At 46.4% G+C, this 24,413-nt stretch overlaps 1 protein-coding gene across 1 annotated transcript; it reads right to left on the bottom strand.

Moving 5' to 3' along the window:
• Window positions 1–331: 331 nt before the first annotated feature.
• Window positions 332–23,651, bottom strand: LOC135814482 (uncharacterized). The gene is made up of 21 exons (XM_065327604.1): window positions 23,192–23,651; window positions 19,981–20,075; window positions 16,368–16,501; window positions 15,277–15,353; window positions 14,725–14,919; window positions 14,080–14,131; window positions 13,090–13,145; window positions 12,053–12,138; window positions 11,422–11,471; window positions 10,853–10,906; window positions 10,054–10,143; window positions 9,511–9,590; window positions 7,169–7,320; window positions 5,792–6,179; window positions 5,447–5,506; window positions 5,168–5,268; window positions 3,390–3,481; window positions 2,813–2,910; window positions 2,279–2,538; window positions 2,035–2,145; window positions 332–1,300 (listed from the first exon to the last, which is right to left on the bottom strand). Exons 1-21 carry the CDS (start codon window positions 23,266–23,268, stop codon window positions 1,083–1,085), a joined length of 2,526 nt encoding a protein of 841 aa, XP_065183676.1. The 5' UTR covers window positions 23,269–23,651; the 3' UTR covers window positions 332–1,082.
• Window positions 23,652–24,413: the final 762 nt, after the last annotated feature.

Genomic DNA, 24,413 nt, shown 5'->3' with positions numbered 1-24,413 from the left:
TACCGTTGATCCGCCCCCTCTCTAATTCCCGCCCCCTGTCGATTTTCTACCTGTGAAGCGACTTCGGCGTATACAACGAAAAATACGATGTTGAACCGACGCATGCACTGCTGTACACAAAAATTGCCAATCCAGGATGAAAATGTGCACACTCCAGCACATCGAGTCTGAACTTCTACGTTGTTGTACATCGTACTGCACTTGACAGCCTTGATCTAATTCCCGCCCCCTGCTGGGAAGCGACATGGCGTGGGGGCGGATCAACGGCACTTTACGGTACATCACATGCCGTTGCTTCTGGCAACAAGCCCATCGCACAGACGAAGACGGGTGAGAGTTGACATTGCTTGCATGTCTATCGGGATACACTGAATACCAAGAGCGGTAAGAGAATAAGGACATGAGCACATAATCAGTACCACACGTCCACAAAGATAGGAATAAGTTAAAAACAACGGCCAAAGCCAAAGAGCCCTGGAAACACTAAGACTTCAACTAAAAGCCCAATGAAAGCAGTTCATTGAGCAAATGTCGGAACAGACGAAGGTAACATTATAATGGTGAGGGACAACTGTATATCGGCAAAGGAATAAATTATTAAAAAAACTAAAATTACAGTACTGGAAGGACAAATATAGGCTGGTTTTCCGGGATCAAGGACATCTCGGGTAAAAATGTTGACAGGGTGACAACAACTGGAAGCGTGACGATCGTTTGACTATACGTAAAAATCCAATAGATTTGGCGCAGATGAGGGTACTATCAGGGTGTATTTCATGGCTCGCATGGAAACAAGGCAGAGGAAAATAATATTATGTTGACTTGTTTTGAAACGAAGCAATCAGAAAAAGTGTGTTTTCAGACAGTGAGCATGCGATGATGATGACTATAACTGGGTAGATTGGCTGGCGCACTGGCCCATCAAGTGGGACGACGATAGGTGACCGATGAGAAAGAGAAAACAGCACTCTTGGTTCAGTATTTAATATGGCTGCCGGTCCACGGCATTGACCTTGGCTTGTTCTTATTATTATTCTTGTATTTGTGTGCATTCACATGGCAGCGTGCACTGCACTGGCTAGTTATGCTGTCTGGAAAAAGCGATTGAGACACGTCTGTACGAGCATCTCCATGCACAGCTCAGAGTCGAGAATGGCCACATGGCCGGCGCGACCAACCAGCACATCCACATCGGTGTTGGGGAACTGATGCACGAGATTGTAGATTCGCAGCTCCGTGTTGCAGGTCGGCGCAAGCAGTGGGAACAGAATGTTGTGTACCATCTCCTGCTGGGCAGAGGCTAGCAACGAGTGTGAGGCAAACAGCACAGGAGAAGAAAGTAAATACAAGACCAGCACAGTGTCTGCTCTAGGATTGTAGGACAGCCGGGTACACGTGTACCTGGCGCAACCATTTCAACCGGGTCGGAGCCGGGTACACGACCTGTTTTCCAAGAGTCCTGGAAGCAGGGCCTGTGGATTCGCCTCTTCGCTGGAGGCTCCATTTCCAAAACCAACACCTCAACGATCAAGCTCGAACTGAGCACGTGCACACACTTGATACTGACTACTTTCACTTCGACGCGCACCTCTGCATGATCTGTCACACATACAAGCCATGTACAATTGTAGACTTGTAGTCAGTCCTTTCAAAGTTCGAACCAGGGAGTAGTGCAATGGTATTGTACTACTCCCTGGTTCGAACGTGTACTAAAGTACCAACCGGGTCACAGGTGACCCGGTACTATATTTTCAACCGGGTCCAAGCGCCGCCCAACCGGGTGGATTACCCGGCTCACCCGGCTCTGGAGCAGACACTGCAGCACAGGACTGCACAGGAACAAGGTAGCAGTAGGCGAAAACCACCTAACAGTTACACGACTGCAGATGCTGGAAAGCGAGTGAGTATCCAGTCAGAAGTGTACCTGAAGTACAACTAGTCAAAGACTGTAATTCTGAGACGAACATAGTAACAATGCGAGTCATGTCTTCAAGCAGCACGTCACAGAGTACATACACATCACAGAGTACATACCCATCTCATCGTTACCGGCGAGAGGGCTGACTTCAATGCGAGCGCTGTGGAAAGGTACATATTGGTCTTGGTGTGAGCTGACCAGCAGCACAGACCGGAACAAAGCTAGACCTGGAGCCGGGCACAGTGATAAACAATGGATATCAGTGACTACTATTCAAATTGTTCACACACACAACCTCGCTTGAAACCTAATTCAGCGAAAAAAGCATTGCAGAAGAAGTTAATCTAGTTACTGGCTTACCAGGTTTTTGGCTCAGGCGATACAGCAGTGTCTTCCTGGGGTCGGCGTCATCGCGCATGGTGAGCTCGAGCAGCGACGATGACTTAGTGTACTTCTGCAGCAGCCACATGCCTGCACCGACCAGTGAGCTGGAGTAGACAGTGCCCAGGTGAGGCCCAGCTAGTGATAAATATGTGTGGAAGACATTGTAATAGTCCTGAAGGTACGGATGAGCTATGGCCGATCGGATCGCGATGTTCCCCAGCGAATGACCAACGAAGCTGGACGAGATGAAAACAATACAACAAAGAACAATACAATCTGCTCAGAAGTGTGCGTGTTCAAGCAACGGAGCAGTCGAGTGTCCCAAGCACACAACTAGAGCACAAGAAGTGAACAACATTGACTGACTATGTTTCCATAGGGATATCACCATGTTAGTGAACAGAGCTCTTCTCTTTATTCAACTCCAATACTGTCCTCCCTGGCGCACAATATACATGTAGTCAGAACTCCACTGCCAGCCATTCTTAGCTGCATATGTCACCACCTTACCTCATATGGGTGCAAACAACGCCTTTATCCTGGATGAAGTCCACAATTTCCAGCGCAAGCCACTGACCCATCTGATCAAAAGACACTAATGTATTATCCTGAGGATAGACAGAAAGATACACACAGTGCAGCCATTAACAGACATATAGCGCACATCCACGAAGCTAGTCCAAGGTCAGAGACCAAGAGGCAAGCAGCACAGGCTGCATGGGGGGGGGGGGGGGGGGGGATAGTCCACACACTGTACCTATACTACTGTACATGCACTGTGCATGCGCCATGTGGATCTAGCCACACATGTATGGTTGGGGCCCAAAGAAATCCGACCCCCTCCCAATCATTCGCACATAAGTCTAGGCAACTATGCTGAAGCATTATAGCAGGTAGTGTGCACATGCAGTACAGTGCTACTGCATATTGTCATCAACAGCATACCAATATCACATCATCAACACATTATCAACATCACATCAGCATCACGACCACAAACAACTGGTATATCACAGAAGCAACAAGAGTGCACAGCACACAGCACACAGCAAGGCAAACTGAACTGCAGCAAAAAAATAGGACAGACCTCCAAGCAATGTGCCATAAGAAACAGAAGAGGCTGATCAGGCAGCGCCACTTCAATGAAATTCTTGAGCGCCACCAGATCCTCACTTCGACCTACAAACACACACACACACACACACAGTCCAAAAGCAAAGCAAGAGAATGTTGCCACTTGGCTGATGACAGGGGAGGCGGCAGGTTTATGTACATGTCCAGTGATCATGCCACTACTACTCTCAAGTACACTTGTATCTCTCTTATCGAGGCGGTCCGGGACCGTGCACTGCTCAAAACTTTGAAATGGTCGTATTAAAGACTCGTAACTCTGAATCAAATATGTTTCAACGGGGAAGGGCCGGTGTCTGGTACTATGACGTCACTACTTCCACAAAATTAGCAAATACTTCCACTAAAACTCACCCTGCATAGGGTGCCTGATAGACCAAGATGCCCGTAACTGTTGAGGTCCGGACAAGCGATATACGAGCGTATATGTACTTAAGTGCTAGGACAATACTGTTTACGTTTCTCACTCTCCTAAGACAAGTGAGAACCGATCTCGAATACTGCAACAATTTTTTTCTGAGATTTCACCTTGTATCTTTGAAAATGCTCCTGTTTGTAAGGCACGGTTGTACCGCATAATGTAAACGGAAACGAGAGAGCTTGGAAGCTCAGGGCCCTACGCTATGCTTTTTTAGCCTAGCTCATCATGCATGTTATTAGAACTGATGGAAATGTTTTATCCATTGATTGGCTTTAGTGTTTTACGTCGACCGTGACGGCTACAATGTCCAACCATACCACAACGAACTGATCGGCTACATCATTGTATTGCAAAAAGTTTCCATCTGTTCGAATAACATGCATGATGACCCAGGCAAAAAAAGCATATTGTCAGATTTTATAAGTTTTTCATTTCTCCTATTTCTTTCAAGACATAACCTAGGATTCGAACCCGCACTATCGCCCTGCATGCATTCCCCCGATACACTTCGCATACATACTCATTCTTCCAAGTTGCTTCACGTTATGATCTTGCATTTCAAAGCCCTATTTGAATGTTGTGGCCAGCTGTCTTTGATGGTACGGTATACGGGACAGGTACGGGATAGCGCCAGGCATGCCGACGGCACAAACACACACGGAATTAAAGCTGTGTGGACCCTGGCTAGCGCCAGATGTTACTGAAGTAACGTCTTTTGCATAGCTACGGGAATAAAAGTTTTAGTAAGGGGCCGTCCGTAAATATCGATGTTTTTTTCAAGACGATATTTGTTCATTTCTCCCCAGACCCCCTCCCTCCCCCTCAAAACGAACATACACATGTTTATGCAAGGGATCGATATTTTTTAATGAAGTTCAATTTCCTCATGAAACATGACCAGCTGCCACTCAAATTTCACCATACACCTAGGTTTATGTTGCCACGGTCGTACAACCTTGCCATGGCTATGCTCACGAGGTTGACTTTCACTTTGTGTAGGTCATAAACTACATGTTCGAACAGCGCCCGTCCATAGATAGAGTTCGATATTTTTTTCTGCAAAGACGAGACGAACAGGGCCCAAACGAACGAATATCTTCTCTAAAAAAACATCGATATTTGTGGACGACCCCTAACAACAGCTGAAGGCCTCGAAGAGTTAAGCCGAAAGTGAAACTAGCATGTGCCAGGTATTTGTTGAGTTAGAGTACATGGTGATACCTGGTCTTCAATGGCAGTCCCCCCCTCCGCCCCCCCCCCCCCCCCCAAAAAAAGATCAATGACAACGACACAGGATTCATGGAGACACTGACCTTCTAAGCCATGCACACAAACAACTAAGTGAACTTCCGTTGGCAGAGGCTTTGTTCTTCGCGTGAAGTAGGCTGGAAGAACGGTCAGCCTGTTCACCTCACTACAAAACAACACGAAGAGCAGAGCAATCCAAGTTGAGGCATTTCTTGAGACATGAACGACTACAAAGTGTACTGGAAGTCTAACTGGGTGTTCAGTCACACCTCAAGATTTTCATTTTTCCTGTATCAATGGCCGTTCACAATAGCCAGCAGAAAAAAGAAAAAAATAACTATTACCTCAAGAAAGTCCACTTTCTTGGCAGGTGAGGGCGTAGGCGCTCCTGAGCCGATCCAACACTAGTGAAGAGGTGGAACATTCACACAGCCACACAAGATACAGCGTTGGAGCTGGAGTCAACCTCGCACAAGAGAAATAACAGAGCACTCAACGGCAAGCTGCAAGTTCAGTGCAAACAGGCAGTGCGACATATTCTGATTGGCACAATACTGGTGCCGCTACATGAGCCCAAAAGGTGACCATGATATCGGCAATGCCATAACAATTTCCGTGCAGCAAAGCGAGAAGGGACTCACCAAACTATGTCAACAGTATTACACTGCAACACAAACACATGGCAGTACCTTTGTCGAGCAGATTGCACCGTTCCACGACTAGCACGGGGATTATTCCGCCGATGGAACAAACCATCCACTTGATTGGAATCGGTGGACAGTAGAGTGCACGCAGGCGGTGACATGATCACACCAGAGTACGTCACACGTCGTTCTAGAGGCGGCCGTGCCCTTGTGGGAGGTGTACCTGAGTAGGCCGGGATCGTCACGCAGTCGATGGACATGGACCGCTCGTTATGGGCACCAGAGGCAGCAGCAGCACCACCACCACGAGGAAATACGCCATCGGTAGCCAGGACAGGGGTTGCTACTGCTGTGGATTGTCTCGTGAGGTTGGGTGGTTGCGGAGCATGCACTGGTACTGAAAAGTGTCCCAGCGAGTTGTTAGGTGCTTGACCTGAACACGCACGCACACGCATGCACGCACGCACGCACACACACACACACACACAAACACACTGGTATACAATCACAAGCTCACTTCCGGACCATCTTGGCAAGCACACATGGATGTGCAAACTCTAGACCAAGAAAATGATATCGCTGATATTCATGAGCAACAGAAAAGACTGGCTTGCAAAGGGCAAGCAAGCAGATGTCCGAATACCAAAAGAGAGAGAGAGAGAGAGAGAGAGAGAGAGAGAGAGAGAGAGAGAGAGAGAGAGAGAGAGAGAGAGAGAGAGAGAGAGAGAGAGAGAGAGAGAGAGAGAGAGAGAGAGAGAGAGAGAGAGAGACAGAGAGAGACAGAGAGAGACAGAGACAGAGAGAGAGAGACAGAGACAGAGATAGATAGATAGAGAGAGAGAGAGAGAGATAGATAGAGAGATAAACATGTAGAGATAGAGACAGACAGACAGACAGACAGACAGACAGAGGGAGAGAGAGAGAGAGAGAGAGAGACAGAGAGAGAGACAGAGAGAGAGACAGAGAGAGAGAGACAGAGAGAGAGACAGAGAGAGAGACAGAGAGAGAGACAGAGAGAGAGAGAGAGAGAGAGAGAGAGAGAGAGAGAGAGAGAGAGAGAGAGAGAGAGAGAGAGAGAGAGAGAGAGAGAGAGAGAGAGAGAGAGAGAGAGAGAGAGAGAGAGAGAGAGAGAGAGAGAGAGAGAGACAGAGAGACAGAAAGAGAGACAGAGAGAGACAGATAGAGATGGAGAGAGCGTTTCAGGAATACAGTCAACTTCGCTAATAACGACTGCGGATATAACGACAATTCGCGAATAACGACAGAATTTCCTTGCCCACAGCAAAGTCACATCCAACTGGAATGCATATAATGGGACTTCGGGTATAACGACACTTCGCGAATAAGGACACTTTTCTGATGCCCCGCCGAGTGTCGTTATACGCGAAGTTGACTGTATGGGAAAAAGTCAATACAACTTACGAATGAACCTTTGCTCCATGATGGCAGGTGCATTCGTTCCGGTACCATCCGTCTCAGGACACAGTACAGCTGGACTCTGCGAGAACATTGCGCTAGTGTAGCCAGTCTTCGTTAGTGCTGACATCACATCACATGCACTGGTAAACGTCAATCTACCAATGCACACACACACACACACACACACACACACACACCTTTGACCTTTGACGCCCATCGCCGGAGGCGATGATAGCAATGCTACGGCAGAAGCCATAGCAACTTGTGCTGGGATTACACCATTCAACAGCTTGCAAGGCTGAAGAATTGACCGTCACTATTCAGCCTGGTCTACACCATACAGCTATTTGGAGTGACATTTTCTGGCCAGTGAATCCCTTTTTTGGTCTTTTTCATTTTTTTCTTTTTCTTTTTTTTCTTTTTTTTCCCGCACACACATCACACCACATACTTCGGCATGCACTGGCTGTTGGTAACCACCCAGGAGAACGAAAGAAAAGTCAGGAAGAGTCTGAGAAAGAGAAGAAAGACGTGTGTGACCATAATCGTCGGGAATCGAACCCGCAATCTATCGATTGGAAATCGCTGCACATACCACTGCACCATATGGGACACACACACACACACACACACACACACACACACACACACACACACACACACACACACACACACAGAATCTTGTGCTGGAAGTTGCACAACAGCAGCGGCTGTAAATCATCCAGTATGATACAAGAGAATCTACTCTCCCTCCAAGTCACCATATACAATGTCATGTACTCAATCTGCGGACAGAACTGTTTCGTCCTTTGTGGACTCGTCAGCGCAGCACAGAGGAAATGAGGCGGAACCTGATAGCAATGGAAATAAAAATTTCCAATCAGGCCCGAACGTACCTTGCCAGAGTGCTCAAACTGACAAGTCAGTGAGCTCTGCATAAAGCAAACAGCAAAGGCACTACCCCACGCAAGAGTGCTCAACTGCTACAAGAGCAGGAGCGAAATACAATGTCATGTAGATAGCCATGTTGCTAGCATGATGATAATGGATATGACCTGGGCCATGGTCAACTCATATTGCATGCATCAGCAATGATTCAGCATGAAACAATCAGCCATGTTGAGAGAATACTTTGAAAAGATTGAGTGGAGCGCTGTCGCTTCATTTACTGGCGAATACCTGAAAACGATAATAGTAAGCCTACATCTCGCCCTCCGCCGCCATGTCTAGGGTCCTTTCTACACACTAACTATAGTCCATTTCAAAAAGATTAGCAATCAGGTTTTGGTCTTAAAAAGTATGAAGATAAGGGAAATTTGGAGAACAAAGTGCATAGAATGGCTTGTTAGGACACGGCAAATTGTTCTGTGAAGGTTTGGGGACAATTGGACCAGCCGTTAAGGAGTTAGAATTTCGGCCAGGTTTCCGGCCTTTTCCCATGGTTTACAATTTGCCCTGGATGTCAGTATCGATGTTTTATCAAAACCCACGATTTATCCTTTCCTTTTTGGCCTTGTGGTTATGAATGCTGTCTGCTGACCATGAAGTTGTGAGTTCAAATCCCAAACTATCTTCAAGTCAAACCTTTTTTTCATTGTTTTGGTGATCACGTTGGTACAAAAAGTACAAGCCAAAGAAGGTACCGTGGCTGCGCCAAACGACTTATTGTTGTTGGAGCTCGCGTTTCCTGCCGAACTTACTGACACTTGACTGGTTCACGCCATGTGAACACACCCACAACACTGAAACGGTGTGAGTGAACACGGAAGTCATTGCGCTGTAGCTACGTGTTGTTGAATACAACGGCACATCGATCGATCGATTTCTCTTTGAGAATTATTTTAGTATTTCAAGATCGCCAATTTATTTGAATTTAGGAGTCAAAGCCGTCTTCTACCAGCTTTCACAGGCGTCTGCTTTTCTCAAAATATCGTCAAAGTCACACGGATAGCTTTGCCAAGTCATGGCCTTGGGAATGAGTCTGCGTCGATGTCGTTTTCGTCACATCGTGAGAGTAAATTGCATCGCAGCTCAAAGAAATTGGGCACGAAACGAATTGGGACCCATCCCGCTCGTCAGCATTTACCACACTTTCGACATGTCCGGGCCTCTCTGACTCCATATCGATACGAGGAAGAACTCGTTTGTTGTAAACCAGACGTACATGTACCGACGTGAGTGAGTTGTCATTTTTCATGCTTTCGCGCGGATTATTTCTTCGAGTTCACAGTGAGTTTTTCCAGCCAGCTCTCGAGCGCGCATACGGTAAGACGGCAAACTCCCCGGGCGATCGCCAGGATTGCTAATCTTTTTGAAACTGACTGTAAACCAGGCTATGTACTAACTTGCTATCGGATGAACTGCTCGACAAGAGCTCTGCCATGGGCAACTTGACCAGGAAATGCAGATGGCGGAACCGATTGACCTATAAGCGGACAGCACACAGTCCCCAAACACAACACAGCGGCCAGTGGTCAATGGATACATGCTCGCAAAGTACATGCTACTTCAGATAACACCGTGCAAGACTCGTGTAAAGTCAGTAATACCATTATGGTATAGCAAATACAATATAATCTATAGGAAAGAAAAGGACCAAGAAACTACAAGTTACACTCTAAGTTAATGTCCACTAATGCTACCAGTCACTGGACAATCACCTCATGCGATAACGTAGCATGATATTAGACATTAGAGTGTAACTTGTACAAGTAGTTGCTTTATAAAAGTCCTTTTCTTTCCTATAAACTAATCATCCTTGGCTCTCCATCCGAGTCTAACAAATAGAATCAGACATTACTCGAATCAAGAAGCCAATCAATCATTAGAACCCTAATCCCTACAAGCACATGTCAATGAAACAAGAGGTAAAGGCAAAAGGTTCTGACCTGCTGTTGATGGAACTCGCACAGCAATCGCTCCTCAGCAGAGCGCTCTTGTGCCAGGACAAGTCTAAACACATCCCACATACTCAGGGCCTAGAGGCAGCAGCAGCAGCATACAACGAGAAAGACACCCAATGGTGGTTTATAAATTCTCATCCATTTTATCACAAGGGCAAATGGTGAGTTTAGTAACAAACTATAGTACATGCACGTTGGAACAAGCTGCGGATAGTGGGTGTCAGCCTAGAACAGTAAACCATTGGCCAAGCATACCAATACGCGACAGTGCTTCAACCACCATTGCATACTACGTAGCACTCTAGGCTGCATGTGAATATCATTCCCTGGTTTTATGCTGACCTAGATAACATACAGGACTGGCCTCTGTCAAGAGGCACTGGACTGAGAACTGTGCCTGCACAGGCTACTCGCGATAAATCACACACTTTTTAAAAGCCACGCACTCGCGATAAGACGCACACGTTTGCAATTCGGACGACATGTACTAGTACTTTTGAATATGTACGCAGTACATTGTATATGCAGTACATGCATGTGTAAGTCACGCACTCACGATAATTCACACATTTTTGTCTTCGAGATCGGGTGCACGACTTATCGAGAGTAGACTCACTACAAGTAGTTGTAGACTGTACTCTACTCTAGCCTCGTCAGTTTCACGGATGAAAGGAGCAACATTGCCTTTGAAATGGAATCCCACCAACATAGCTCCTTGACAACATGAACAAGAGCACTCAAATTTTATGAACAAAAGGAGACTACTTTTGTACTTGAAGCTTACCACTGCGGACGCTGTGTTGAGATAATCAACTGCCTGTGCAAAAGGCACCTCCTTCTACACAGCATAAAGACAACAGATACAGCAGTAGAGCCAAAACAAAAACAAACAAAAACAGTTCAGTTCCCATTAGGATAACAGCACAACGGTAGGGGACGGGGGGATTGTAAATTCATCTCAATAATGGGACTTCTTCTTATCCATGCAATACTAGAGTGGATACGAAGTCATCCTGCTGTTGAAAAAGTCACAGTTATTGAAATAGAGCAAACAGATGATACTGCCAGAGGTCACGAGCTAGGTGAATGTCAACACAAATGCAGTTATTTATATTATTACCGCAGCACGTCGCCATGGTAAAGGAAGCTAAGCAGTGAGTGCGTTCGATTATTCACTTGAATCGATTCATGAATGGAATCTCGCCGTTCGATTTCATGTCATGAGTCCTGGAATCGATTCGGAATCCATTCACCCTATTCAAATCTGGTGATGCGATTCACGGGCATGATCGAACGCACTCACTAAGAGATGATCTGTGTTCAAGGACCAATGGGCTGCCTGCCGTTACTTACATCACAACCTCGCAATAGATCATCAACCCTCAGCGTGATGTTCTGACGGTCTGCACAAGAGGGAACACCGGCACAGTAAGCAAAGGCATCAATCCCTAGTCTTCAAAGTTACCACAACACTGACTGCACCAACAAACACACCGACTGCACCAACAAACAAACACACAGACTGCACCAACAAACAAACACACCGACTGCACCAACAAACAAACACACCGACTGCACCAACAAACAAACAAACACACCGACTGCACCGACAAACAAACACACCGACTGCACCAACAAACAAACACAACGACTGCACCAACAAACAAACACAATGACTGCACCAACAAACAAACACACCGACTGCACCAACAAACAAACACACCGACTGCACCAACAAACAAACACACCGACTGCACCAACAAACAAACATACCGACTGCACCAACAAACAAACACAACGACTGCACCAGCAAACAAACACACCCACTGCACCAACAAACAAACACACCCACTGCACCAACAAACAAACACACCGACTGCACCAACAAACAAACACACCGACTGCACCAACAAACAAACACACCCACTGCACCAACAAACAAACACAATGACTGCACCAACAAACAACACACTAGGACACCTACCAGTGGGTAAGGCAGATGTAGATACAATATCTTGGCATTTGTCAGCCAGACCGCCTTGAGACTCGAGGAGAAGAGTGCAAAGTTGCCTGAAAGTTAAAAGCAGAAAAAGAAAAGAAGGACCAAACATGTTGCACATGCTTGCATAACAACAACACCAAAAAAGAGCTAAATAAATAAGACATCCAGAAAGAAGACAGGGTAGCTGCGCATGCAGTCTCCCTGGCGGGGAGGGAGGGGGGAGAGCAGATTTAGGCATATGCACAGAATGCATCACTGGCCTCGGCCGCGGTCAGCGTGTCATGGATTGCGAGTTGCATATACATGTACCACGGATCATTATACTTCAAATCCAGGGTCGAAACGCACGTGTGGGTACTATGGCTTCTCGTTGCCTCCCTACAGTCCATTTCAAAAATATAGACGCATGGTATTTTTGAAATATTTCAAATTTGGCTGGAGCTTCTTGAGAATTTTTCCCCGAATTTTGCTCAGGTCCTTCCCCCAATTGCTCTCATCTAGATTTTTAAGCGATCAGATAACAAACGCACAATTTCGAATTTTTTGAGCACAAAGTGATCACAGATTTTATGTGGTAAAGATGTTGGCCCAACGGCTTTTTGAAATCACGGATTTATATTTTTGAAACGCACTGTAGATGCTACGATTCTACGTACATGTATTTTAAGTTAAAGTAGTATTCATCTAAGCTTAGTATTTGCTGAAGGATAACACCATTGTCTACAAGCATGTAACGCCAACACACACGAGGCCTGGAAAGCAGAAGGTTCAGTATATCAACACTGCAAAACATTCTTTGGAAATTTTAAGCAAAAAGTCTTCCTGAACTCCCGCTGCAGATTTGATCAACCTCTTCACCATACAGAGGAAAATACAGCCAGAGTACAAGTTAACATTTCAGTCAAGCAATTTCACAAAGCCTGTGTTGGGTAGCAATCGGGGAGGGGGGTGAAGGGCTCGGATAATTTTCTAGTGTTGGGCCATATCACAGAAAGGCCCAAAGAGGCTACACAACTTACCGAAGCAAAACAGAAGAAACGGTGGGCACTGGTCGAATACTGGCACTGGTTGGCAGCTACACACAAGCAACATACACACATACACACACACGTACACACACACACACACACACACGTGTACAGTCAGCACCATGAGCAACAACATCAGCAACACTGACAGTAGCCATGGAAACAGCGAAGACTGAAAGAATGCAAAAGACAAAGTCGGTCTTCAATACTAGGGTAGCTGCTGGTGGCCTTTTCGGTGTGGAAATATAGTCTTGTTTTTCAGCTTCTCTTCAAGAGCACTGCAGTAACTAGCAGCAAATCTGCTCTTTCACACTGTACAGCCAGGACACACAACACACAGTCCATCATGCTCATGCACACCTTGTAGCATTGCCTTGCACACACACACACACACACACACACACACACACACACACACACACACACACACACACACACACACAAACACACGTGCACACACACACACAAACACACGTGCACACACACACACACACTTGTACTTGCTCACTGCCAAACTGGTCATGTGGGTCTCCCCGGGAGAGGGGAGAGAGACTCACAAGAAATCTTGGAAAGATGACTCAATTGGCTATTGAACCGCCCAACGGCCGACACCCCCTGAAATCCCCAAACTAGGGTGGATTTGACATGATCCCACTCATGGGCTCACCACACCTCAGTAAGAGGGTGAGGACAAGGTGCAGAAAAAGGATTGACGGCATCGGGGTATCCGTCCCGGGATCCAACTGCAGTTACCCCTGCCCCCAGTGAAGGTATTACTTGCTACCAGTGTGGGTGGCTAAATCAGAGTGGAGCTGATACAAGATTCACTACCACCATTGATTACACAAAAAATGAATCTAGCCAGAAGCAGCCCATGGCTAACAGGTATGTATACTTCAAATAGAAAGTATATGAACCCTGAAACCAACAAAGGTGGACACACACACATACGGCATAGAACACCATAGAACACGAGGTTACCTCATCAGTTGTCATCGATGGTAGCCAAGCCAAAAGCGGGCCCTTGTCTTTCCTGTGCAGCAGAGTGGAGCAATGGAACAACCGCTATCAGAAAGCCCATTTCGGATATGCTGTTGCGCGTACAAGCATTTTAAAATACAAGTGTGCGATAGTATGTGCATGCTTGCACACCCAAACCAACATCACACCACATGTACACGCGCACACATACACCTCAGACATGCCCATCGCGGGAGCGATGATAGCGAACAGCTATGTTTTAGACATAGCAACTTGTGCTGGGATTACACCATTCAACAGCTTGCAAGGCTGACGAATTGACCGCCACTATTTTTAGCCTGGTATCCACCACACAGCTGTTACACACACATACACACACATACATACATACCCACACACACACACCTCAGACATGCCCATCGCGTCAGCGATGATAGCGAACAGCTATGTTAGACATAGCAAACTTGTGCTGGGATTACACCATTCAACAGCTTGCAAGGCTGACACACACACATACACACACACATACACACACATACACACACATACACACATACACACACACACATACACACACACATACACACACACACACACATACACACACACACCTGTCCTGTACTGCAGTAGCTAATTTACACTCACGTTTTTTCCACTTGTACTGGCTTGGTACCGGTCAGTGCCATGTGTAGCTGGAACTTAGCACCGCAATGCTTCTTACAGTGAAACAGGATGTAGCGCGCTGAATGAAGCTGATGGGTACTGCTGCACAAGGTCAGCACAAACGGCCTGGTGTCGACTTTCTCAAAGCTAGCAATCGGCGGGGTGGAGTAGGTGTTACTGGGTGGGAAACGTGGAAACAGAGAAAACGAGAACGCACATACCACATCCTTATACTGCATCTTTTCCATTACAAGCACAGGCTCTAGCACAAGCACACTCATACTCCTGCCCATCGCTGAAGCGATGATAGCGAACAAGCTATGTTAGACACAGCAACTTGTGCTGGGATTAAACCATTCAACAGCTTGCAAGGCTGATGAATTGCACACATGAAGTAAAATATACACTGAGAACACAACTGTTGGGGGTAATAGTGAGTTGACATGACACACAACAAACACAACACTAGTACATGTGCCAGGCGGTTTCCACTGGCTATACATCATACAGAACAGTGCAGGCGAGCGGCCTTACACTTCTTTTCGCAGTGGGGCAAAGTAGAGGTCCATAGATGCCTCGATCTGTGGCCATTGGCATTTGCTGGCACATGCCTGTAAAAAACGAAAACAAGAAAAGAGAAATGTATAAAGTGCAATCCTCCCTGTGAAGGCGTTCAATTTCACTGTCGATTCTACTCATGATTTCGAGGGCAAAACAAGAACATGTAGAGGGATGGCCGGGCAGCCGAAGGAGAATTCTTGACAGTGGCTACTTTCCACGGACAGCTAACAATCGAAGAAAGCAGAATGATGCTACTTCTCGACAACAAGTCTCGGCCACAATGCAGCCATTACACAGGTTGCTGAAAAGCATGGCGACCTGGCATTCAGCAACTATGTTCTACCTCACAGGCCCGTCACATTGACTTTGGAGGTGGGGTGGCCATGGTAGGGGGTCCGGGGTGCAACCCCGTGAAAAAATTTCAAAAATTAAAGTCAATTGCAAGCATTTCAGGGCATTTGGTGCCATGTCAGTGTACGTAACTACAATGCATGAAAGACTTATCAATTCTGCAACAAGCCAAGAAGACGCTGCGGTCGGGGCCAAGGATTCTTCATTATTCGCCACGTTTGCGCATGCGACCATCGCGCTTTGTTGCAGTGTGTACTAAAAAATATAAAAAACGGCCACAAAAGTGGGGCGGCTGAGCCTCAGCCGCCCGAGCCGCCCCGGCTGTGACGATGGCCTTGCTACCTGCCTGTCAGATTCTACCCACAGCAACTGATATTACTGGGCTATCAATGTGTATTGTAGCTGGAAAGACCATTCTGAAGAAGAACGGAAATCTAGATCCAGCTTCACACATAACAGCTAAACCTGCATCTGTTCCCACTTTTTTGAACCTATAATAATATATATAATGTTCATGGTCAAGTAACAGTAGTTGGGTTTTAACCCTCCCTGTATAGCAGATAATACCACTTCCCGGCCTTAAAAACCGCGCAGATTTGGTTTTGCAGTGGCTTTAATAGCGTCAGGTTACATTCTCTATGTTGGGGGTTGGATTTCTTCGGGCCCAACTGTAGTAGAAGGATTGTGCATTTGTGGGTATGATGAACACTAACCAGCTTGGCAGGAACAACCTGTGTTACAGTGCCAATGAAGTGGCTGTCCACACTGCAGTCCTGCTTGGTGTACTGAACTAGTACCGGTGCAGACATGGCCGTGCAGCCATCATTGATGATCCTGCACCATTCATCTGAACACACAGTTGACACACACACAGACACACACATACACACACATACACACACACAATCACACACACACACGCATCCACACACACGCACACACACACACACGTGCGCACACACTCACAGACACACACACACACACACACACACACACACACACACACACACACACACACACACACACACACACACACAACAACAACAACAACAACAACAACAACAACAAACACGCACGGACACAGATAAGGACACAGTGACACGCATACACACCAGTGAGCACCACCTACTAACCAATGTACAATGCAACAGATTCCCTACCCACAAGATAGGTTGAACTCGATTCCAGAGAACTACTGTCCAGTCGCATAGCTTTCCAGTCTCTACTATGCTCAAACAGAGCATGGAATTAGATGATCATCAGTCTCATTAATCCTACAATTCAGATGGTATTCTCAAAGCATTTTGTTTTAGAAGAAAGAGCAATCCCTATCATGTCCATCACAAGAGTTGATTGGCCAGTGAGGGAAATCTGAGATGTGCCATGCGCCAGGGTCGACAGCATTGTCGGGGCAATTCACAAGCTGGTGCACAATACCGTCGACATTCTAATTTCTTACATGCATGAGATATTGCCCGAGCACGAGTGCAGCGCTGGCCGACACCTGCATGCACAGCACTAGCCATGAGTGCATATACCTGTGCCAGCACGGCCCTCGTGCAAGGGCAATGCTTCATTCATTGTATCTCACGTGTGTGGGTGTGTTATATCCACTGTCCACCGAGAGTACATAACCGGATGATAACTCCCAGGCGTGTGCAACTCAAGCTATGACCCTTGATGGGGTCTGTGACGGCAGAACTTCACATCACGTGATGGACTCGTGCACATTATTTGCACCCTGTGCATGATGGATACAGGGTTGTACGCAACCCTGCTTTGGGTTCAACTCTCGTGTGGTCACGTTGCACTGTTTGCCAGCGTAACATGTCACGTGATGTGAGGTTCTGCCATCGCAATACTGGATAGAGGTTGTGCAGGCAGTTGTGTCACATCGGGCTCGGCAGCTGATGGTTTCTCCCGGGTTGTACGACGAACTACTACCGGTACTAGCTTACGTCATGTTGGGTGAACGTGTTCCCCTCATGAGCGCGCGCAGGAGCTACAACGTCCGCTTCGACAGCAAGACTCCTGCGGTACACATTAATGCGTTAGTACGACAACTGTCATATTTGTATACACTTATCATTATTATCAATGCATGGAACGCTGTGTCTGCTAACTGTCTCTTCATATACGCTGTTTAGTCAATTCATAAGTAGTACGCATTTCTCCTTGTTCTGCTATTGGTCAAATCTACTTAGCAACTAGCTATCTGTAATCTGATTGGTTGGCCTTTCCCGCCTCTGCTGCATCTTTGTCACTTTCGACCCTTTTACTATCGTATATAACTCTTGCTCCTTTGGATGTAAGGTTACCTTCAACCTGAGATTCGAACTAAGATCACAGTCTCTCCAAAACCTTCTCGATTGATCAAGGTGAGCGTGTGGGGCTGAATGGATACTTGGATCAACTATATTGGTTGATGACCTGGTTGGGTTATTACGGCAATACGAAAGTATATGTTGTAGCCATAAGATCGGTATTGTATATGTCCGGCATGACATAATATTATTTTGGTGCTGTGGCCAGGATCCAAGTTCTGTTCTTCTGTATGCGATTGCTTACAGATGCCCCCACAACTGTCAGCGTGGATCTCATGATCAAGTCAGCCGAACGCGGGGAGCAGCCTTAGAAGCCCTCGGAGACCATGAGCGGGCCCGTCACCTTCGCCGGGTTCCACAACATCTGGGCCCGTTGCTTCGGCACGCCAATGACCTCCAGGCACTGGGATGACGCCGACCGAACGGTTGGCGAAGAAGAGTCGTCGGTCAGCCGAGGCGACTAAGGAGAGAGTGAGTGGTGCGTCCGCATCCTCCGCGGTGCCGGCGAGCCCCAAGAGGAAGGGGAAAAACCGACTCTTCGTCATCCGCCAGTGCAGCTCCGAAGGCGGATTCCAAGGGCGCGACTGCTTCCGGGAATCTACCGAACTCGGAGTGGAGTGTCAGCGGGATGAGGCGCATGAGAAACGTCAAGAGCAGGCGGCCGGGTGGTCTGCCGAGCTTGACGAGGAGATGAAGGAGTTGGAGAAAGAGCTCCTTGCAGATGACTTGTGAAGATTTCTAATAAACAAGACTGGATGGCCGCTTTGTACCTAAATACATTGTGGTGTTCTGAGTGATGGTTACTTCCTTGCAATTATCTGCAGACTTGATGGGTAGGCTGGAATGTTTGGGTTGATGTCAGATTGTATATGTTGTCTAAACCGAACAGATCGAATGATTTGACGGCATGACAGCAAACAATGATCGTAATGCGGTCCGGCATGACAGTTGCACACTCTTGTTCGAACCCGTCTTATAGGGCTTCGAAGTGAAGCGTCACACATACTTGACAATGCATGGCAACGCAATTTCTGGGTACAAACAAACTTTAGCGTCCCCTTGCTCTACACTGCTTTTGAAGTAATATGCAGGTTTCTGATGGTGGGAATCAATGGTTTTCTTGAATAAACAGCCTTTATAGGTGTCCCTCACTGATAGTTAGAGGTTTGCTACGCTGATGGAGCAATGACTGGTTTTCCCAGTACTGTATTTCAAAGGTGAAACAAAGCGTCTGCGATGAGCTGGCGAAAATATTTCAGAGTTCTGATCTGAGGTCAATTCTCGCTTGCTTCAGCATCTTTCTGCCTCGTAACGAGAGCAAATTCAGATGTCCGAAGTCACGAGAAAGGATCTAGTGCAACGAATCACCTCTCACAGTGAGCGAAAGAAAACTTGACGTGCATGCATGACGTACAGATCGATCTCCATGCTCCTCGGGAAAGGCAATAAAAAGTGCAGGATTCGCACCCTGATTCGTAATTGTAATTTCATGCAAGTCACTGCTATACTCTGCACTGCAAAAAGGAGGACAAAGGTAGCAGATCCATGTCCCAAAAGGACAATAAAAGGATATCCTGGTACTTCGTGTTAGGTATCTATGCTAATCTGCACAAGCCATGATGTAAGATTTGAAATTTTCAGTGCAAAACACGTGCTGGGGGACGCAATGGTTGTTTGTACCCAGTTGCTACGAAGTTGTCAAGGACCTAACGTCACACTTCGAAGCCCTATTAGGGACATAAGCATCTCATACATGTACATCGATATTGGTTCAAAGCCAAATCGTGTGTACCAGTACTAAAGTGACTCGATAAATTGAAATGTCAAGTTGCGTAATGTGTTGCAAATTGCAATACTGCACGGGACAAACGAGCTTTCCTGTGCAGTATCACGGAATACTGCACACTCTGCATGATCGTTGATCAGCTCAATGATCTATGACAACAGCCATGTGGGATAGGAAAGTTCACAAAGAGCGTGCCGAATACCGGCTGGCACATACCTTTTCCGGCTGCTCTGTTGCGCTTGGTACAGCACTGTAGTGTGACGGATCCTTGAGGAGTGGAAGGCTTGAGATTGAAATGTAGCCGATAGTACCTAAAGACAACACAACCAGATAGAAATACAGTGAAATGGTTTAGTATGTATGTTGTTTGTTTATTTAGGGGCCGTCCGGGGTTACCGATTGTTTCTGTGAAACGAAAAGTTTTAGTATTTTTCAACCCCCACCCACCCACCCTTTCTGCAGGTAAAATGCCGCCCAACAAAATATTGATTTCAATCTTCGGCCCCCAGACGTAACTGGGCATTCTCCGTGTACATTCAATAATTATTTTCAAAACGAAACTCCTAAAACCCACCCACCCCCAAACGAAAACATTTCGTTTTGAAAATACTATAGGTAACCTTGGACGGCCCCTTAGAGTCGAAGAACAAACAGGCAAATTTGCCGAACTACATCATACCGACTAAAAGAAGAATACAATATAAAAGGCCAGCAAAGGAAATGATACAATGACGATGTCGGCAACAGACCAAGAAAAATCTATCAGGGTGATACAGGTATACATGTAGTTATCGGGGTAATAGCGTTACAATGGTAATATCGTTATAGGGGTAGGTCAACTGTACTTAAGTTTCACTGTATGCCATACTTATTTTGTTGTTACACACTCATACCTCAGTTATCCGGACACCAACGTTATGTGCACCTTGGTCTACCGGGCACCCTTTGGGAGAGTTTTCGTGAAGTATTACTACTCTTTCGCCAGTTACAGGTCGTCCCCCGTTAATACGAGTCCGGTTAGTACATAAACCCCGTTAGTACATAAGAAATCTCAAGTCCCGGACGAAACGTGGTCACTTCCATACAAATTTTGTCGGTTAGTACAGAATTCGTTAGTACATAAACCCCGTTAGTACATAACATTTCTCCGCACCCGCATGCCACCTACCTCAATAGTACATAATTTGTTGGTCTTTCGGCCTTCCAGTGGAGGCACATTGTGTTCTAGTTTCTACTTGTGGACGCAATTAGCTCAGAAATCAGAGCACTTATCACAAGCCGACAAAGCTCTGCTTTTTCCGAGTGACTGTACAGGCGCGGCTGGGCGCATGTATCATGTAAACTGTAGAATCTTCGCTGACTGTGACCGTTATAACATAATTTTTATGTTATATTGAGGGAATCAAGAATATCTCGCTCCCTAGTCATCGTAGCAAGAAACACTCAGAAAAGCTGAAAAAAGTGAAAATTTCTGGTACACAAGCAAGTTATGTACACTTTCGTTTAGTACATAAACCCCGTTAATACATAACATTTATCAAGTCCCAGAGATTATGTATTAACGAGGGACGACCTGTAGTTGGGAACTCGTGGCCTGGCACGAGGGAAGCATGGATGCAGCGAATGGGATTTTTCGGTCTTTGATCACTTTGTGGTGGGTCTGATCTACTCACCTCCCACCGCTCTAGGAGCTGCCTCTGCGCCGTGATCCACAGAGAGTGGTGGCGTCCCAAAGGATGCGAAAGATTCGGCCACCAGCCGAGTCGAACACGAACAGTGATTTTTTTCGTCAGTTTTTGTGGAAATCGTGACGCCACTTGACATATCAAGTAGGGGTGTCATCAAGTAGCAGGGTAATTAGAGCGAGTATTCAGGTAGCAGTTTGCTCCGGAGAACCCGATCGGGTAGTTGGAGTACGGTGTTTTCGCAACGGTGCATGTAAAAAGCATGGCTACCTGCTTACTGTACACTTTCTATGTAGAGTAAGTGCACACTCACTGTACAAGCTACTTGTATGTCAACAAATACCCGATAGGCCATCATAGGTGCCCGTGTAACCCGGATAGAAAACTCGAACTCCCCTCCCCCCTTGGCTAGAACACTGCCACTATTTGCCAGCGTAACCTGTTGAACCATGTCACGTGATGTGAAATTCTGCCGTCGCAGCACTGGGTAGATGTGCCGGCAGTTGCACACTCTTGGGGTTATGTACTCTTGGCTATATCCATGGCCTTTCCCCATTAACCTGTATGTAATTCGGTGTTACGGACATTTCAAAGTTACAGACAGTGCCCGGTCCCAGACCGCCCGGATAAACGAGGTACGGGTGTAGTATGGTTAGTAAGGCCGACCTAGCATGACTAGCTGGCCTGCTACATGTATAATGATCAGGAATGAAAGCGATGGTTCTGTGTGCTCTCCGCGCAATACAATTTCAACTGATCAGTGCATCATCTCCGAGAATACTGTGAAACAAGAGTGTAAACCCATAGATGCCTCGCAACAGTGGCATCACCATGTCTACTCCAGAGTGCTAGGTGTTCATCGTGATCTATTCGAGAAGGATTCTCCAAAAGCAAACGGATGCGTATCATGGTAGTTTCCTACAGTAGAGTCACACGCCCAAGAATGTCGTTTGCAAGGGGCCAGGCCGTGACGTTCTTACCTTTTCAGCAATCTAACGGCATTCTTATAGCACGTTCTTAGATGCACATCGTGCTGGATCGTATACACCATATAGCGCACACACATGTACATGTACACAGCCAAGCTGCACAGTTTTCCAGAACAGCAGAGAACCAACGGTGCTGTAAGATGCAGCTATGTGTTTAAAAAAGATACATTGTGCCTAAGCGCTTCGGAGACAGCAACTTTAATATGGCAATCAAGCGTACTAACTGCGCGGTAACCATGTATTATTACAATACATGTAGTAACAAACATTCGAGAGAAATGATGTGAATGTGAAATGTACATGTTCTTCTTTTGACATGTACTAGTACCGTACTGGCAATATATGTTGCCGCGTAACGCGTAACGCAGGGGGGGGGGGGGGGGGGTGCGGCATAACGCGCGACCAGGCTAGTGCGACAAATTTTCGTTGCGTTCGTAACGCGCGTCCGGCGGGGTGCGGCGATCTTTTCATTGCAGTTTGCAAAAAATGATGCGGCAATAGCAAAAAAAGGACTGCGGCAATATAGAAACCTGTGTAACGGCTCCTGTGCGACTTTGCATGTAACGCCCTGCGTGCGGTAAACATGTGCCAATGTAACGCTTCATGGCCTCACTGCGACCATATATATTGCCAGTACGGTATATTTCACATTCATTGTACCTAGTTGGCGAATTCCCATTAGCACCTGCGCTCTGTTTCCCAAGACCGGAACTACAACCTGTAACCATGCATACAGTTACCACCAACACTTACCCCCTTCTGTGCAAATCGATATTGCTGAAGCTGGAGATATCCAATGACAACGAGTAAGTCAACTCAACACCCAACATTGTACGTGCGATGAATACAAAGCCAGCATAAGGGGAAATGTACAGTCTCTTCACACAGGTGCGTCTCCTATTGCTTCTTGATACAGTCTTGAAAGTTGTTTCCACAGATGAAGTAAAATAGATTCACGTCGTGAAACAATGATTGGGCTATTCACCACACACGGCTTTGATTTCCTGTGACTACAGGTGTCAGAAAACAAGAATTCTCCCTGTACTTCTGGATAATTTCGAAGCTCCAATTCAGCGCGCAGCTCACCAAGCCCATGTCACTAACACTGGTACGGGCTAGGCACAACAGCTGGTGATAACAGACGCGGAAGAAAGTGGTCACCTATCCTTCATGCATCTCAATTTCGAATCCAATTATTATTTCTTTTATTCAAAGACAAGCAAAAGCAAAACATAAACAATAGATCGAGTGATCATGTCATGTACATGCAGTTTCACTGGCACACTGCACCGCGGTACGATACCGGCGGCTGATCATAATCAGTTTCTTCTGCCCACTGTGACGTCGACACATTCCGACTTCTTTCTTTCTTTTTTTGCGATGCCACTGTTTCTCTGCATAATAATGCCTTCGCTTCCTGATTGCATGCTTCTTGATGTGATCCCTCGATCGAGACAGCTAATTAATATTTTTGTTTCTTGTTTGAAAATTTGGATTCAAAAAGATTGGGTGCAAGACGTTTTGTTTTGTTGCTCTGGCCAGTGACTTGGCGTGCACCCGTGGCCGGTACGTACTTGCTGTTGTTACTTCTTCTTCATGAGTTGGTGGTATGAGATTGAGTGCTAGAAGTTACTAGTGATTGATGGTGCTAGCATCCTGGGGAGAAATGGATTGGCAGGCTTTGGCGAGCTCCTGGTATTTCAAGTTGTCCCTGAAAGCCTTACTGTGGCTATTACTGTTCGCTATCTTTGTCCGGATTGAATTTGGGACGGCGTTCTTCGTCCTGTCACTATTCTACATACCCTATGCTGGTACTGGATCAGATGAAAGACGGAAAGGCCAGCCAAGTGCTTATTCTGTGTTCAACAAGGATTGTCAGAGTATAGATGGTACCCTCACAGGAGATCAGTTTGACAAAGAAATACGAAGGGGTGGTAGGTGAAGTGATCAATAAGATCATTGCCTGGGTGAAATC

Source organism: Sycon ciliatum, chromosome 4 (genome assembly GCF_964019385.1).
Source record: "Sycon ciliatum chromosome 4, ocSycCili1.1, whole genome shotgun sequence".
In the NCBI taxonomy this organism is placed as follows: Eukaryota; Metazoa; Porifera; class Calcarea; order Leucosolenida; family Sycettidae; genus Sycon; species Sycon ciliatum.
This window is presented reverse-complemented; position numbering and strand designations above follow the sequence as displayed.